This window comes from Medicago sativa, chromosome 2, assembly GCF_051527215.1.
Source record: "Medicago sativa cultivar Bolivia chromosome 2, Bolivia_mono, whole genome shotgun sequence".
Lineage (NCBI taxonomy): Eukaryota > Viridiplantae > Streptophyta > Magnoliopsida > Fabales > Fabaceae > Medicago > Medicago sativa.
The window spans coordinates 79,970,396-79,985,823 of NC_140750.1; the positions used below are offsets into that span (position 1 = coordinate 79,970,396).

A 15,428-nucleotide genomic window follows, 5' to 3' on the forward strand; every position below is an offset into this window, starting at 1 on the left:
AAACTGTGTAACTTGAATGATATGTTCTCTAAATCTCACCTCTAAGGTCAGACTACTTTGTCTTTTGCTAAAATTACATTACATATACTATATCTTGCTTCTACTCAAATGAAATTCTTACGCTTCTAAAGCTTGTCTCCAAGTCTCCAAGATCCCATTAAATCCCTCCCTCGACTCTCCAATTAAGACTACATCATGTACAAAATCCATGCATCTTGGTGCTAGCTATTGAATATGTTTTGTAAATACATCATAAACTAATGTAAAAAAATATAGGATTAGGGTTGACCCTTGGTCCAATCCTTGTTATGACAAAATCATTTATATGGATTAGGGTTGACCCTTGGTCCAATCCATGTTATGAAAAAACCATTGACAATGCTTCAAAAAGACAAATAATTAATCCCCCTAAGTAATTTAGACTTCAACAACATTTTTTGCTACAAAAAGTTGTCTGAGAGACTTAAAAGCTTTTACAAATGAGATATAAGATACGCGATCATTTTCTAAAAAATATAGAAATGGCAAAAAATTAGAAAGGAAATGTGCAACAACTTTTTTGCCTCCAAAAAGATATCTAAGAGACTTAAGAACTTTTATAAATAAGATACGCTATTATTTTCTTAAAAAAAAAAAAGAACAAACAATTAGGAAGGAAATTTGCAAAACGTTTTTTGGCTCCAAAAGTTACGTAAGAGACTTAAGAACTTTATAAATAACATAACAAAGCGATCATTTTATAAAAAAAAAATAAAGAAACAACAAAAAATTAGGAAGGAAATGCGTAATAACTTTTTTGGCTCCAAAAAAGTTGTCTAATAGACTTAAGACCTTTTTATAAATAAGATAAGATAAGCGGTCATTTTCTGAAAATATAGAAAAACAGCAAAAAAAAAAAAAATAGGAAGGAAATGTGGAACAACTTTTTGGCTCCAAAAAAGTTGTCTATGAGACTTAAGAACTTTTTAAAAAAAGATACGCGATCATTTTCTAAAAATATAGAAAAACTGCAAAAAATTATGAAGGAAATGTAGAACAACTTTTTTTGCTCCAAAAAGTTGTCAAAGAGACTTAAGAACTTTTATAAATAAGATAAGATACACGATCATTTTCAAAAAAATAGAAAACAACAAAAAATTAGAAAGGAAATGTGGAACAACTTTTTTGGCTCCAAAAAGCTGTCTAAGAGACTTAAAACCTTTTATAAATAAGATAAGATATACGATCATTTTCAAAAAAATAGAAAACAACAAAAAATTAGAAAGGAAATGTGGAACAACTTTTTTGGCTCCAAAAAGCTGTCTAAGAGACTTAACACCTTTTATAAATAAGATATATATATATATAGAGGGTGTATCAAATGAGAGGACATTTATAATGGGAGATGAGAGGGTTCAATAACAGCCCTTAGATCTATATTAACGGTCCGATGAAGTTTATTTGTTAAAATGACTTACCATGTGCATGTCTCTTCTTTCTCCAATTGAGCATCCTACTTCCACCGCTTCTAATTCCCGTTTTTGCAGGCAGAGGTTATGTACCAAGTTCGTTATTCACTCAATTGATTCACCATTCAAATGCATATACGGGTTTCGATTAATTTTATTTTAAAAAACTGCACTTCTTCTCTCTTATTTTACATGCCTCCCTTTCATAACCTCTTCATCTGCTTGATTTAAATCTGGAAAATTTTGTCATATGAATCCTTCTCTCTTAATTTTTTATACGATTAATATGCATCTCTTCAATTCGCATATACTAGCAAACTCAAAATTTTGTTGATACGAATTAAAAAGTGAGAGGGGGGAGATCGGAGGCCATCGGCGCCACCGTAATGGGTTTTCAAATTTTTGTTGTCGCTGATTGTCGTCGTTCGTTCGTGTGTCGCATACTCTGGAAAATATGAGAACAGTTTTTTTTTTGCCCCCTTCAAAATTTTTTTAATCGTAAACCATGGAGGATGACAAATTGGGTATTGGAAATTTTTAATTTCAATTAGAATGGAATAACTCAAATCTCACTTTTGCTGCATTTGTTTCATTTTCTGATGGATAATTTAATTGATTTTCATTGTTTTTGCGATGAATTTCATAGTTAAAAGATGAACAATGTTAAAAAATCAATAAAGATGAACAATGTTAAAAAATCAATTATTATAAAACAAAAGAAGAACATTATAATCTAACTGAACTGGAGGATACAAAGGGAAGAAGACGAATAGAGTTAATTGATCTCATGCGGTTGTAATAATTCAATACCATGGTAGTCTTTTGATCCAAGGGTTGTGATTTAACCCTCTCATCTCTCATTATAAATGTTCTCTCACTTGATACACCCTCTATATATATATATATATATATATATATATATATATATATATATATATATATATATATATATATATATATATATATATATATATATATATATCCTTCAAATTAATCTTAAATTTGTAATAATTTGAGTTCTCTCGAACTATTTGTCTTAACTTTTTATTTTTCAAGAAATCGGTCTTGGTAATTTGCACTCGAAATTTGAACATTATCATCCGACATAAATAAACTAATTGCATCTACCTATTTTATTTATTTTTGTTCCAAGTCGTGTCTAACTATTTAGTTATATTTGATTTAAGAAAAAAGTTTTATGTTTTTCCTTTTAGAACACGAATAACTTAATTGATATATTGGTTTAAATTAATTTTCTTCGTATTTAGATAAGTTAATATTTGTACTGAAAGCAATACTATTTATGTTCTATAAAATATTTAAAAGCTGAAGACATTTGTATAATATAAGAGCTCAAATAGAAAATTAATATTCTTTGAAAGCAAATAAAGTGTAAAATTTTTGTTTTATGCCGTCAACAACATATATGAGTGTGTCTCCATATTTCCAAGTGAAGTATATATAATAAAGAATGAAAGAACTCTCACCACTTATAAACGTATATATGATGATTACTTGTTTGGCTATGTATTTAAGAATGGTTGGATCAAAGAACAAAAATTACAAATGAATAGGTGATCCATTATAATATACTTCATATATGAACCCACAATTAATCACCCTCTTTCTTTCTATATGTGTATATATATACTAATACTATTACCCCATGGCTTCAGAGCCTTTTCTAGCTAAAACTATATCCTCCTAATGGTGGATGCATTTCCAAAGATGGCAGAAAAGATGGTGAAGGTGAAGGTGATGACTCCATGATTTGTTTTCTCTAACTTCTACACCTTCTTAATTACGGCACACAGGCTGAAGCCAGGCAACTTAATTATTGATGAAGCCTATTTTATCTTCAATTGAGTTTTGAGAAATATATTACTTATACATATGGTTAGAATGTTGCTAATTAATTGTAGTTTATATTCAAAGTTCACTTTATACTATAATCATACATGCTTTAGGTAGAAATTAACAAGCTATTAGTTAGGAATTTAGATGGAATCAGCTGTAATAATATCATTTCTTTTAATTTTTGCCCCTTTTCCTGGGAGAATATATATAGACTAATTAATAAAAATTACTTTTCTTATGGATGTGATTGTTATGTATTCATATTATATATAAATTTACTTATTACTAATAACATATTTATTTTGTGTGCGAGCGAGAAATTATAAAAGTAGAATTGCTCTACTGATTTGCAATCTAGTTGCAAAAAGATTAATTCATCCTTGGCTGATTTCTTTTGCAACTTGCTAATTCTAGTTTTAGTAAGCTTTGCGTTTTAGCATGGATTCTGAGATCTTAATAGCATTAGTTTGCGTTTTTGGCATGGGAAATGATAGATAAAGTGACAAAATTTATCAAGAAAATTTCAAGACAGTGTGTTTGCGAACATCTTTCCTTAATTACACATCATTACCTCTTTTGATTTCAGCCAAATAACAAATTTAATTGGTTGAGATTTTTTTTTATAAATTCTTGATAAAAACTCTCTAGATAAATAGTCATGCTCCTTTGGCATTGCTAAAAAACAAAAGCATTAATTGGTAAATAAATCAACACTTTAAGACTAACTAGCTAGCATCCATGACTTAAAGATTATCAAGAGTTCCCATTTGTTAGTACCTTTAGATCTTAAATATTTTTAGGTTACTTTGTAAAAGTTGTAGATAACTTACACAAATTCAATAGAAATTAATGTGCAGGTATCACTTGCAATTTTTTCCAAATAATCTTAGTCTCACTTACACAAATTCAATAGAAATTAATGTGCAGGTATCACTTGCAATTTTTTCCAAATAATCTTAGTCTCACTATAGATCTTTCCTTTTCCTTCTTGTAATAGTATTAGGTAACTATTCCAAATACAACCGACGATTTGGAATTTACCAACTTAGGAACATTATTTAGGTCATATCATTATTTGATATGACAATCTTATCATAAACCCTCACATCTAATCTCAATGATAGACTCATACTTATAGTAACACATTACACATTTTTTTTTTTAAGGAAGTAACACATTACACATGACACTTTCTCTTCATACATTCTTGGGGTTGACGTGGTATCGTAGCTTGTGACCTAAGAATATGTGTCTCTCTAGATCTTATGTTTGAATATTTTAGATGCCAACAATTCTTGTATAGGATGAGTTCATACTTTATTCTAGTTTTAATTGGGTGCGCGTTAATAAAGGGTACGATTGATCTCCCTAATTATTCAATTCTTAAACTGAATACCGACTTTTGTAAAAAATAAAATAAAAAAAAGAACTTAAAGTGCTAAAGCGGAAAAGCAAACCTATTTAAAATAAGTCCCACTTGACCAGAAAAATTACATGTTGAAAGGGAAAGAGTGAAATTGTACTACTAGTATTTATTATAAATTATCTAATTTGTGAAAAAGCCTAATTATAACGATTTTATTGAGCTAATGATTCAGTTAAAGGCAAAAGTTACACGTTGAAAGGTCTTAACCTATGTTGTAAATTAAGCATTGGACAAAACGTGATCTTTGATTGTGGCCGGTGATACTGGTTAGGTTTCAAATTAAATGGAAAAAATGACGGGAAAATCTAACTCAATTGAAAATGATAATATTGTTAGGCTAGACACCTTTACTCGTATCCAAATCTACAATTTTACAGTGTATAAGTCTTAGTGGTTTTACTACTTTGTCTACGACCCTAAAACATGAATTTCAAGAGTGGATGATAAAACCACTACAAGTAAAGAAAAAAAAAATCAAGTGAAATCCAAATCATACAAAACTCCTACTTTTTGTTTAAAAAAATCCATAGCAAAGAAATTCTTTAAATATTTTTTAAGAGCAATGATATTCTAACAACCAAAAATCAACAACTTTTGTGACAACCACCAATTTTCAAAGGAAAAGTAGATAGTGACACGGAAACCAAAGCAATAGAGAGAGAAAGTAAAAAGATAATGTGAGTATGAGAGATAAAGTTGTCACATAAGTTGTCACAAAATGGTTGTTAGAATATCATTTCTCATTTTTTAATCAAGATGTAGCTTTAAATCGATTAAATATTGTGATTTGTGACTTAGTTCATTGTTAATGCATTTCATACTCTTATTTCACAATGTAACCAAAAAAAAAATACTCTTATTTCACAAGCATGTTGCTTCTTCTTATTTCATACTCTTACCCTCCGTCAAGGCAACGAGTGTGTGGATTGGCTTGCTAAACATGGTGCTTCTTTTTTCAGATGCTCTAAAGTCTTGGATTGTTTACCCTCCTCAACTGCACCATTCCCTTTTGAATGATGCTCTTGAAGTTGCTCGCTTGAGATTGTAGTTTGGTTTTGTTTTTATCATTTCTTCTTGGTAAAAAAAAAAATATACTCTTATTTCACAAAGAAAGAGATTTCCATACTCATAATGAGCTGGCTTTGATCGTAAATTATTAAGTTGAATTTTGTATAAACATGTTTTTTGTTGACAAATAAGTTTACAAGTAATGATTCAACCTCGTGGCGGGTACATTTAGTTAATTACCCTCTAGTGAAAATTGTTCCATCATGTTCTTCAAGAATCGTGGGGGATAACTTTCTCATGCAGAATCTCATGCAGAATTCGTGTATAATCCTTATTTATTAATTTTGTTAAGTCTGCAGTAACTTAACCTAATTTTTTTCCTCCAGTAATCCCTTATTAGGTTTGCAACAACCCAATCTAAAATTTTGCCTCTAAATTTGCATCATTAAATGCTAATCCTCAACCCTAAAATTTTGGCTCTAAATTTACATCATTAGTCTTTATTTATTAATTTTATTAGGTCTGCAGCAACTTAACCTAATAATTTCCCAAAACATATTTGTCAAAAATATTCTCAAAACTCATGAATTAAGCTCATGAACCATATTGCATAAAAAAAAAAAAAAACTTATAAGTCTAGAAATAGAGTCTTCAATTCAAAGTGACGGCGCACTTTTTTTGTGTAGAGGAAGTTTATATTTCTCTCAATTTGAAATTATGCAATTTTTTATAAGTGTGATTGTTTTCGTCTATTTATAATATTTGAAATTGCCTCTTTAGATTTATTGTGTGAAATATTATTGATTTTATGATTGTATTTGCTTTTGGTGTATGTGAAAAGATATACATGGATTAAAACCCCGAGTTTATGGTTGTTGCATGAGATTAAAGCCTATAAAGTTAGGACAGAATCATATATGCATGAGATCAAAGCCTGAGTTAGGAGCATAGAAAAACAAGATATTTTAGGCATTTTTGGATTGTCTTATTTTCTAACTTATGAAAATAGATAATGCAGGTAAAAAGCTTTTTTGTTAATTCATAAGTACTCACTAACAAAAATTGAATCTTCATAAGTTGCATTTTTTTTATAAACTACCTCTACACAAAAAAAAGTGTGTCATCACTTTGAATTGAAGACTCTATTTCTAGACTTTTAGCCCATGGATCTTATCGTTTGTAATTGACACCAATATAACTAATATTACATATTTCTTTTTATTTTGGTCAAATAGTCTCATGACTTTCTAGCCACTAGACTGTTTGGCTAATATATATCACTTATTGATGTCTTTTAAAGTCGATAGGACCCGTACGTCGCATGGGTAAAAAGTCTAGTACTCATTCCGTTTCAAAATGAGTGTCGCTTTAGCCAAAAAAATTTGTTTCAAAATGAATGTCGCTTTCAGTTTTCAATGCAATAATAACTTTTTCTTTTCAATTGTACCCTCCAATTAATACTCTGCACACTACTTCCAAAGTATTACTTTTAAAACTAACTAATAGTTAATAAGGATAATTTGGTAAAATAACCATTATCTTTCTTTTAATCATTGCATTTCTTAATATGTGTGTAAACACCTAAAACGACACTCATTTTAAAACGGAGGAAATATTTTTTTAATTATTTTTACCTATGAGTTATGACCCTTCTATAGGACATAAAGGAGGAGATGGTACTAGCTAAATTGCCAATCATCATAGGTTTTCCATCTTGTCTTGAAGTGACGGTATTGCATTATAAAAAAATCCCCCCTTTACCCTTCAGCTAGGGAGTTGGATCGTCTGAAGTAACAAGTTCACAAATGTTTATGGGAGAGGCGATCTCGACTGTTGACTTTTTCGAAATAATATTAAAAATGAGTTTTTCTATCATTTGTAAATTTACACATGTTAAGATATTTAAGGTGGTAATTTAACTTGAAATTTGTGCATTTTATATTAAATATGTAGTTTTTTAAAGGGTAAAATATGCTTTTCGTCCCTGCAATTATAGGTCATTTGAATTTTCATCCCTGAGCTTACTATTCCTCCCATTTCGTCCCTGTAAAAGTTAATCACTTGAAATTTCGTCCCTCTCCCCTTTTAATCACTGCCACGTCAGCAAATTACCAAAATGGCATGGGAATTGACGAAAATACCCCTGACTTATTTTTTTTTTGTTTTTTCCTTCAAAAATTTTTTCCCGAATTTTTTTTTACGATTTTTTCTCCGAAAAATTTCAGTTTTTTCAGTTTTAATTTTAACATTTTTTTCCGAAATTTTTTATGATTTTTAATTATTTTTTCAGATTTTTTTAATTTAAAAAAAGAATTTTCAAAATTTTGAAATTTTTTTAAGGAAAAAAAATAAGCCAGGGGTATTTTCGTCAATTCCCCATGCCATTTTGGTAAATTGCTGACGTGGCAGTGATTAAAAGGGGAGAGGGACGAAATTTCAAGTGATTAACTTTTACAGGGACGAAATGGGAGGATTAGTAAGCTCAGGGACGAAAATTCAAATGGCCTATAATTGCAGGGACGAAAAGCATATTTTACCCTTTTTTAAATAATTGTTGTTTTTCAAAGAAAAATTACTATTTAAAATAATCAAAAGGGTAAAATATGATTATCTTCTTCGAATTAAATACTGAAAGTAACATGATTAAGTATAATGGTGCAAAAAATATTTTTCATCGGATTATAGTGGAAGGAACCATGGCCTGTTAGCTGCAATCTTATAATTTGGGCCGAAAATAGCCCAATTAAAACAAAGCCTTATGAAAATTCCCACATCAAAAGTTGCTATGAAACACAACAAAATTACCAATATAAACCCATTCAGTTAACTGTCGATGAATTTTAACCGACAATAGTTAACTACCAAAGAAATTTAGGGTTAAACTTATCATTTTATGGTGTTTCTTAGCATTGTGTGAAGTGGGAAAAACAATTTTTAAAGAGCAATGATTATGAGGTTATATTCAGACCCCCGACATACATTAATCGGAGTGTGTAGGTTTAGCGATGTTGAACATTTGTTGTTTGCATTTGATTTTTTGCTTTGACGAATTCTGATGAAACTTGATCTGTTGAAGTAGGGAGGGAAAGTATAAAGAAATGGTTTTGGAACACGAATTGTGGCATGTTTCTGGATTTATCAGTGCATATCGGGACGCAACTCTAAACTCGAATGATCGCAATTTTCAATAATGAATGACTCAACCTCTCTAAAATGGATCATATACTCAAATATACATTTGAGTCACGCAAAGTTAATTAAGAAATTGATTTATTTAATTAAAATCCATTTGTACTAAGCACCCCCGACATACATAAGTGTAGAGAAAAACAAGTGTGATATATGGGCAGCCATCTAAGTTAGGCAGTACACCACTCAACGACAACGACCTATCAATTCTCCCCCCAACTTGCTTTCTAATTACACTTATGAGGGTGGCCATCGTATACGATGCAATCATGCAATTCCCCTCCCTCTCCATTTGGACAAGTATTGTCGGTTACATGATATTTTGCTAACCTATTCTGGTTTTATTAAAAAATTTAAGTTCCAATTCCGGTTTATTAGCTAGCATGCAGCCTTCGGCACGCAGTAGCGTTAAAACTTAACCGGAAGAGTTTGCCGCCAATATAGGTTCTAGAAGACTCGAGGAGATATTTAACCTATTTAAAGATGGTAACTCTTATATGGTTAAGAATACAAATCAAATTTATTTAAACAAACATACAATACAAATAATACACATTCATCAATATTTTTCATAATAATGAAAGTAATTTTTTTTCTCTTTCTACAATGTATCATTTGTGTGCGTCTAAACCATTTAAAGAAGTTCTAACCATACAAACATTGCTCTTTTTTTGGTTACAGAAAGTTTAGGTGGGTTCGGCTCCGGTAACCACCAGGGTCAGGGCAGGCCTCAGGGCTCAGAGGAACACATCTTTAAAAATGCTCTTTAAAAACCTTTATTTTACTAGACCTATTTGAACACATCTTTTTTATTGGTCCCTATAAATATACCAACTTTTCGTTTTAGTTCCTCTAAAAATTTCCTTCAACTTTTAGTCCCTCAAAAATTTTCCATCTTCACTTTTGGTCCCTCTTTTAATGTAAACTCATATGTAGAATTCATATTTTAGAATAAAATTTTGTAAAAAAATTCATAATATTATAAGAATTTCTCCAAAAAAAAAATTAGAATTTTTTAACAAAACATGAATTTAATATGAATTTTTATATTTTTGACGGTTAAAAATTTATATTTAATTTATGTTTTGTTAAAAAATTCTAATTTTTTTGGGGAATTTTTTTTACAATATTCTACACATTTCTGCACAATTTCATTAAAAAATACAAAAACTATCTTAAAAATAGGGACCAAAAGTAGTGATTGAAAATTTTATAGAGACTAAAAGTTGAAGAAAAATTTTAGAGGGACTAAAACAAAAAGTGGGTATATTTATAGGGACCAAAAACATATTTAACCCTTAAATAATAATCCTTCTTATTTCTAAATAAATTTACAAATTAAGAGTGCTTGGTTATGAGTGGAATAGGTTTTGTAAGTTAGGAATCACCAATCTCACATTCACACAATGTCGTTTGTTATGTTTGTGAAAAAAAATCGAATACGCTCTGAAATTTGAGATATGTTTAAATATTGTTAAGTTTTGAGAATCTTATAAATCAGAGATGAGAAAATTGCCAACAAGTTATAAGACCCCTCATCTACAAAATGACTTCAAAATACAAACCAAAACAAGTTAATCGTTACTCCACAGTAAATCAAGAGTACACACATCCGTAAAGTTTTCCTTCCCTATTTATACAAAACCCATAAACATTTCAAATCTTTCATTCCAAAAAAAAAAATCATACACATTACTTAGTTGTAATGTAAGCTACTACTTCCACTTAACAGCACTTTCATTTCATTGCCAAATCAAGTAGATATCTTGTCTTGCCTAGTACCAACTGAAAAAAAAAAAAAAAATAAATAAATCAACATTTATTCAAATAAGATGTGTAAATAATAATAAACTAGCTAAGATTTTCTCAATTAAATCATACTACTATAAGATTCCATGACTCACGTGTAAAAGCAGAAAGCTCTGTACTCTTCAACACTCGAAGCCTCTTCACTGTTGATACAAACATGCTGCCAAACACATACATTAAAAAAATTAAAATAGTATATAATATAAATATTTCCTACCAATAATAGTTTTCCAACAATAATTAAATCACACTAGTTAGCAGGAGGTTATTTATTAGAGTACACTACAGTTTAATTGTATTATTGCTAAGAGGGGACAGTGGAACAAATGTTTTCTTGTGACAAACAGACATGCCATGGCATGTAGTGCTACAGATTTATTCGTAACACTTGTCATAAATAATGTGGTTACCTTTAATTAAATAATATTAACAAATAGTAATTATGAAGCACAAGGAATCTAACAAATTGCTATTGCAGTCTTTTTCAGAACAAAATGCCACATCGAGTGATGGAATTGGAATATATTGTTATAAATTATATAATATAATACTATCATATTGATTAAACTAAATTAAAATAATGTACTATAGCATAAGATTAGGAGTGATAATAATGAAGATGCTTACTGCCATGGGACATCACCAACAAGCATCCTGTCTCCTTCATTATCCTCATATACAAGAGTATACTCTCCACTTCCATCCAATAATCCAGTAATCACTTTCTCTTCCTCTTCTTTCTTGTTACCACCACAAGTAGAGGAATCTCGTTGAGCTATATACACAAGTAACAATAAAAAGACAAATATAAGATAAAATAATATATGTACTTTAAAAATGGCAAATAAAAATTCAAAGCAATATGGTCAAATTAGAAATTTTGCATTAGAATAAAATTTGTTTGGTGAACAAAATTGACCTTAAGCATTAATGTTGAATTTATGTTATACCAATCTGAAGCATACAGCTGGTCATCATGTTAGAACTTTAAAACCATGCTTTTACTAGTAGGGTACCACCTCTCTCTCAAAATGAAAGAAATTCCCAATTGAACTTTTTTGTACTTCTAAAAAAATCAATTCATAAAGAAAGACATAATTTCAGTTTATAAATATTATACTAACTTTTTATAGTTTTTTCAAAAAATAACAACATCCACAATTATTTATAAAACTCTTTAACTATTGGTCCAAATACTAGCCGTATCGAAACACGTTGATGAAACACATGTACATAAGAAATCTTCACCATATATTATATATACGAAATGTAAATAAATAAATAAAAACATTGACCACACGACGGTCCACATGAGTACTATGATTGAATTTAAAAAAGGGCACACAACATATATTAATACCTTTAAGGAGTCCTCTAAAGAGCTCATCCACAGCTGAAGAAAGATTTTCATAGCTATGATAAGCATTGAGATCAACTTTTCTACCAATTGGAACACCATCCATGTTGATCTTAACAAACAAACCTTTATTACTATAGTTGTAGTCAATAGGTTTTTTACCAGCAGCAACATTGTTGTTGTTGTGCTGTTGAGTCTGAGATTCTGGTTGTGATGGCTTAGAACTGCTGCTAGTTGCAAGATTCTTCCTGAATGAACGAATTGGTGGCCAACCCACTACTGGTCCAGGAGCAGTTCTGTTTTTTTGGTGGGGTCCATTTACAAAGTTAAGCATGATAATAAACAGTGAAACTTGTAGTAGGAACTAAGCTAAAAGTTAAAAAAATTAAAAAGATGCTGTCTGTGATAAAAAGAGAATTTTGTTTATCCTATTAGCATAACCCTTCAAATCCCAAATCCAATCACTCATCCAAATCAAATAGTAACCCTACATATTTACAATATGTTAGTTAGGCAAATATATTATTTTTAAATTTTAGTCCCTCAAAAATTATTATTTAGTTTTAGTCCAAGCAAATATACCACTTTTTATTTTAAGTTTTTGTTGTTTTGCATTAAATTGTAATTTCAAGTCTGTTGATTTGTTTTAATTCTTCAAAAATAAAGATCTCATTAGAATTGGTAATTGTAATCTATAAAATATAAGATTTTGATCCCTCAATATAAAATAAGGGCTTAGTTAAATTTAACAAAAACAAATTAAAATTGAACTAATTTCACAAGAATTAAAACAAAACAACATTGACCAAACACAATTGTATATTTGTAAGGACTAAAAATAAAAGTTTACTTTTACAGGGACTAAAGGTAGCAAAAACTCAAGATATGGGAAATGTTAATTACCGCACTCGAGCTCTGGTTATGAATTTTAAATGGTAATATTATATGAAAATTTGTGTATTTTTGTCGAATAATCTAGTGGTTATAATTCACATTTTAAAGGGAATAAGTGGGTGATTAGGGTTAGTTATGATCACGAGGACAAAATTTATGTATTTAATAAATTAAAAATTGAAATATTTGATTTTTTAAAAAGAATAATGTATTAATTTAAAATTCTTATAGAGTGTCCGGATACTCCTGAGCAATACCCAAATGGTATATATAAGTACAAAATGCATATTTAAACCAAAAAATTTATTAAAAAACGAACTACAAATCAATATACCCATTTTTTAATGACGAGGGACCAAGGAAAAATTAAAACTAATATTAAAATAGATAGACAAATTCAGATATTCACATGGTAGTATGTCAAACCAACCCCAAGGAAAAAATATACTATAAAGAAGGCACATAATAAATAACAGATGGCATCAAAATCAGATGTAGACATCTCTGAATCAAACATGGCTAGGAAAGGATAACAGAACAAAAATAGTTACTAGTACATGGTACAAAGAGATAATATAGCTAAAAGAATTGCCAATATATTTTGTGTGTGGTTGAGGATTTGCATGTTTTTGTGCCAATGTTTATATAAGGCATGTAGTAATTAATAATGGAAAAACATGGTATTAAACTCTTGCACTAAAAAGTGAAACACTAGATCTATTTACACATTAAAAACTAGTAGAAAGAAACAGAACAGAACTTGCATGGACCACAATAGTAGGAGAAAAAACAAAGTAACACTGTGAATGAATATCCTCTGTCTTAAAATAAAAATAAAAAACTTTAGATATAGAAAAAGGTATAGTACCTTTTCTGAGAGGTGTTGGAAACAGCTGTTACTTTGTTATTATCACCATTCTGTAACTCTACTCTCTTAGGACAACAGGTTTGTGATGATGAAGATTCTTTGTTACCTCTCACATGTTGAAAACCATTGTTTGAATTTGAAGAGAAGTAGTTACCAAATGAGAGTCTTTGTTTGTTGTTGGTGTGAAACCAGTCTTCTTCAACACCAGGTGGACCAAGCCTTAGTTCAAGCTTTCTTTCCTCAGAAGATTCTCTCTCATTTCTTGACATCTCATTCATCACTCTTGAAATGAACTCAAAATGAAAAACAACCCTTGTTTTATGTATTCTTCAGCAAATATAAAAAACTAAACCTAGGAAAATGAAACAAAAACATAGGTTAGACACAAAAAACTTTAAAAAAAAGAGATAGGTTTGAAGTTAGCATACACTTATTTGAGGTAGCTAGGTTTGAAGTGTGTGAGAGACAATAGACAATGAACCTTAAACGGTACTTTTGGTCACTGCCACTGGAGAAAGAAAGAAAAAGAGTCTCACAAAGTAAGTAAGAAGAAGAGAGAATAGAAATATTAAAGAGTCTCACAGAGAAGAAGAGAGAAACCCTACAAAGGTAGAGGGAGTGATAATAGCAATGGATTTGTGATCTAGCTTTGTTTTGCTTTAAGTCTTTTTATTTGCACGCTTAGAGTTAGAGGGTCCTATTTATTCTCTCTCATCTTTATAATAAAGGTAGAGATAAAAAAAGAGTGATGGTAAAAAAACAACAAAGGAGAGAGGTTCCAAACCAACAACTCAAGTCCCTAAAAACAGAAAATAAGAACGGAATTAGAACATAAAGCACGCAACCAAATTACCTGTGCTGTGAGAAATGAGGTCTCATAAAAATAACAACAACGTTATAGTAGTAGGTTGTTTATCACAGGAAGTAAAGCGTTCTGTTCTGTTCTGTTCAGTGATGTGCTGACCTCCTCTAAAGATACTCTTTCTCCTGGCTTTTTACACACACTATACCTATGTCTTATAGCTCCTATGTGACTGTGTCCTTTCCTTTCCCTTGTTACAATTACAGGCACATTACCCCAAATACCTTTTATTAGTTCCCTCCTGTCACTGAAAATGACTTGTTGCAATGTGTAACTTTATTATTTTCTCCCTAATCACAATTCACATGGTGACATTATGTCACCCAAGTATTTTCCAATTCACACGGTCAATTTTCATTACTTTTATTTACTACAATTCTTGTTTTTCTTTTTGAGTCAAGGTGGAGTACTACTTACTTAGGTTAATGTATGATAAGAAAATTGTACTCTCTCCGTTTTAAAATGAGTGTCGTTTTAGATGTTTACACAAGTATTAAGAAATACAATGATTAAAAGAAAGAGAATGGTTATTTTACCAAATTATCCTTATTAACTACTCCCTCCGTCCCGGAATAACTGACCCATTTTCTAAAAAAAAGTGTCCCAAAATAACTGACTCATTTCAATTTTCAATACAACTTTCATCATTCCCAATACAATATAACATTAAATAATACTACTTTTATCATTCCCAATACAATATATTCCAC

At 30.0% G+C, this 15,428-nt stretch overlaps 1 protein-coding gene across 9 annotated transcripts; it reads right to left on the reverse strand.

The window, feature by feature from the left end:
- Positions 1-10,486: 10,486 nt before the first annotated feature.
- LOC146951248 (auxin-responsive protein IAA26-like) lies at positions 10,487-14,845 on the reverse strand. 9 transcript variants are annotated; one of them, XM_085747218.1, is made up of 7 exons: positions 14,710-14,845; positions 14,338-14,364; positions 13,857-14,208; positions 12,098-12,390; positions 11,365-11,512; positions 10,833-10,897; positions 10,487-10,713 (listed from the first exon to the last, which is right to left on the reverse strand). In XM_085747218.1, the coding sequence occupies exons 3-7, from the start codon at positions 14,132-14,134 to the stop codon at positions 10,682-10,684; spliced, it is 816 nt and encodes a 271-aa protein (XP_085603344.1). In that variant the 5' UTR covers positions 14,135-14,208; positions 14,338-14,364; positions 14,710-14,845; the 3' UTR covers positions 10,487-10,681. The 9 variants fall into 9 exon arrangements, with proteins under 9 accessions (XP_085603344.1, XP_085603342.1, XP_085603338.1 ...); XM_085747216.1 differs by having other exon boundaries at positions 13,857-14,202; positions 14,285-14,364; XM_085747212.1 differs by having other exon boundaries at positions 14,285-14,364.
- Positions 14,846-15,428: the final 583 nt, after the last annotated feature.

Bases quoted from the DNA above. Each gene is read 5' to 3' on its own strand.
- LOC146951248 (XM_085747213.1), bottom strand. From the start codon at position 14,134: ATGAATGAGATGTCAAGAAATGAGAGAGAATCTTCTGAGGAAAGAAAG. The intron at 11,513-12,097 runs GTATTAATATAT...TTGTGTATATAG, and splicing joins CTTTAGAGGACTCCTTAAAG to CTCAACGAGATTCCTCTACT. The intron at 10,714-10,832 runs GTGAGTCATGGA...TTTTTTTTTCAG, and splicing joins AGAGCTTTCTGCTTTTACAC to TTGGTACTAGGCAAGACAAG.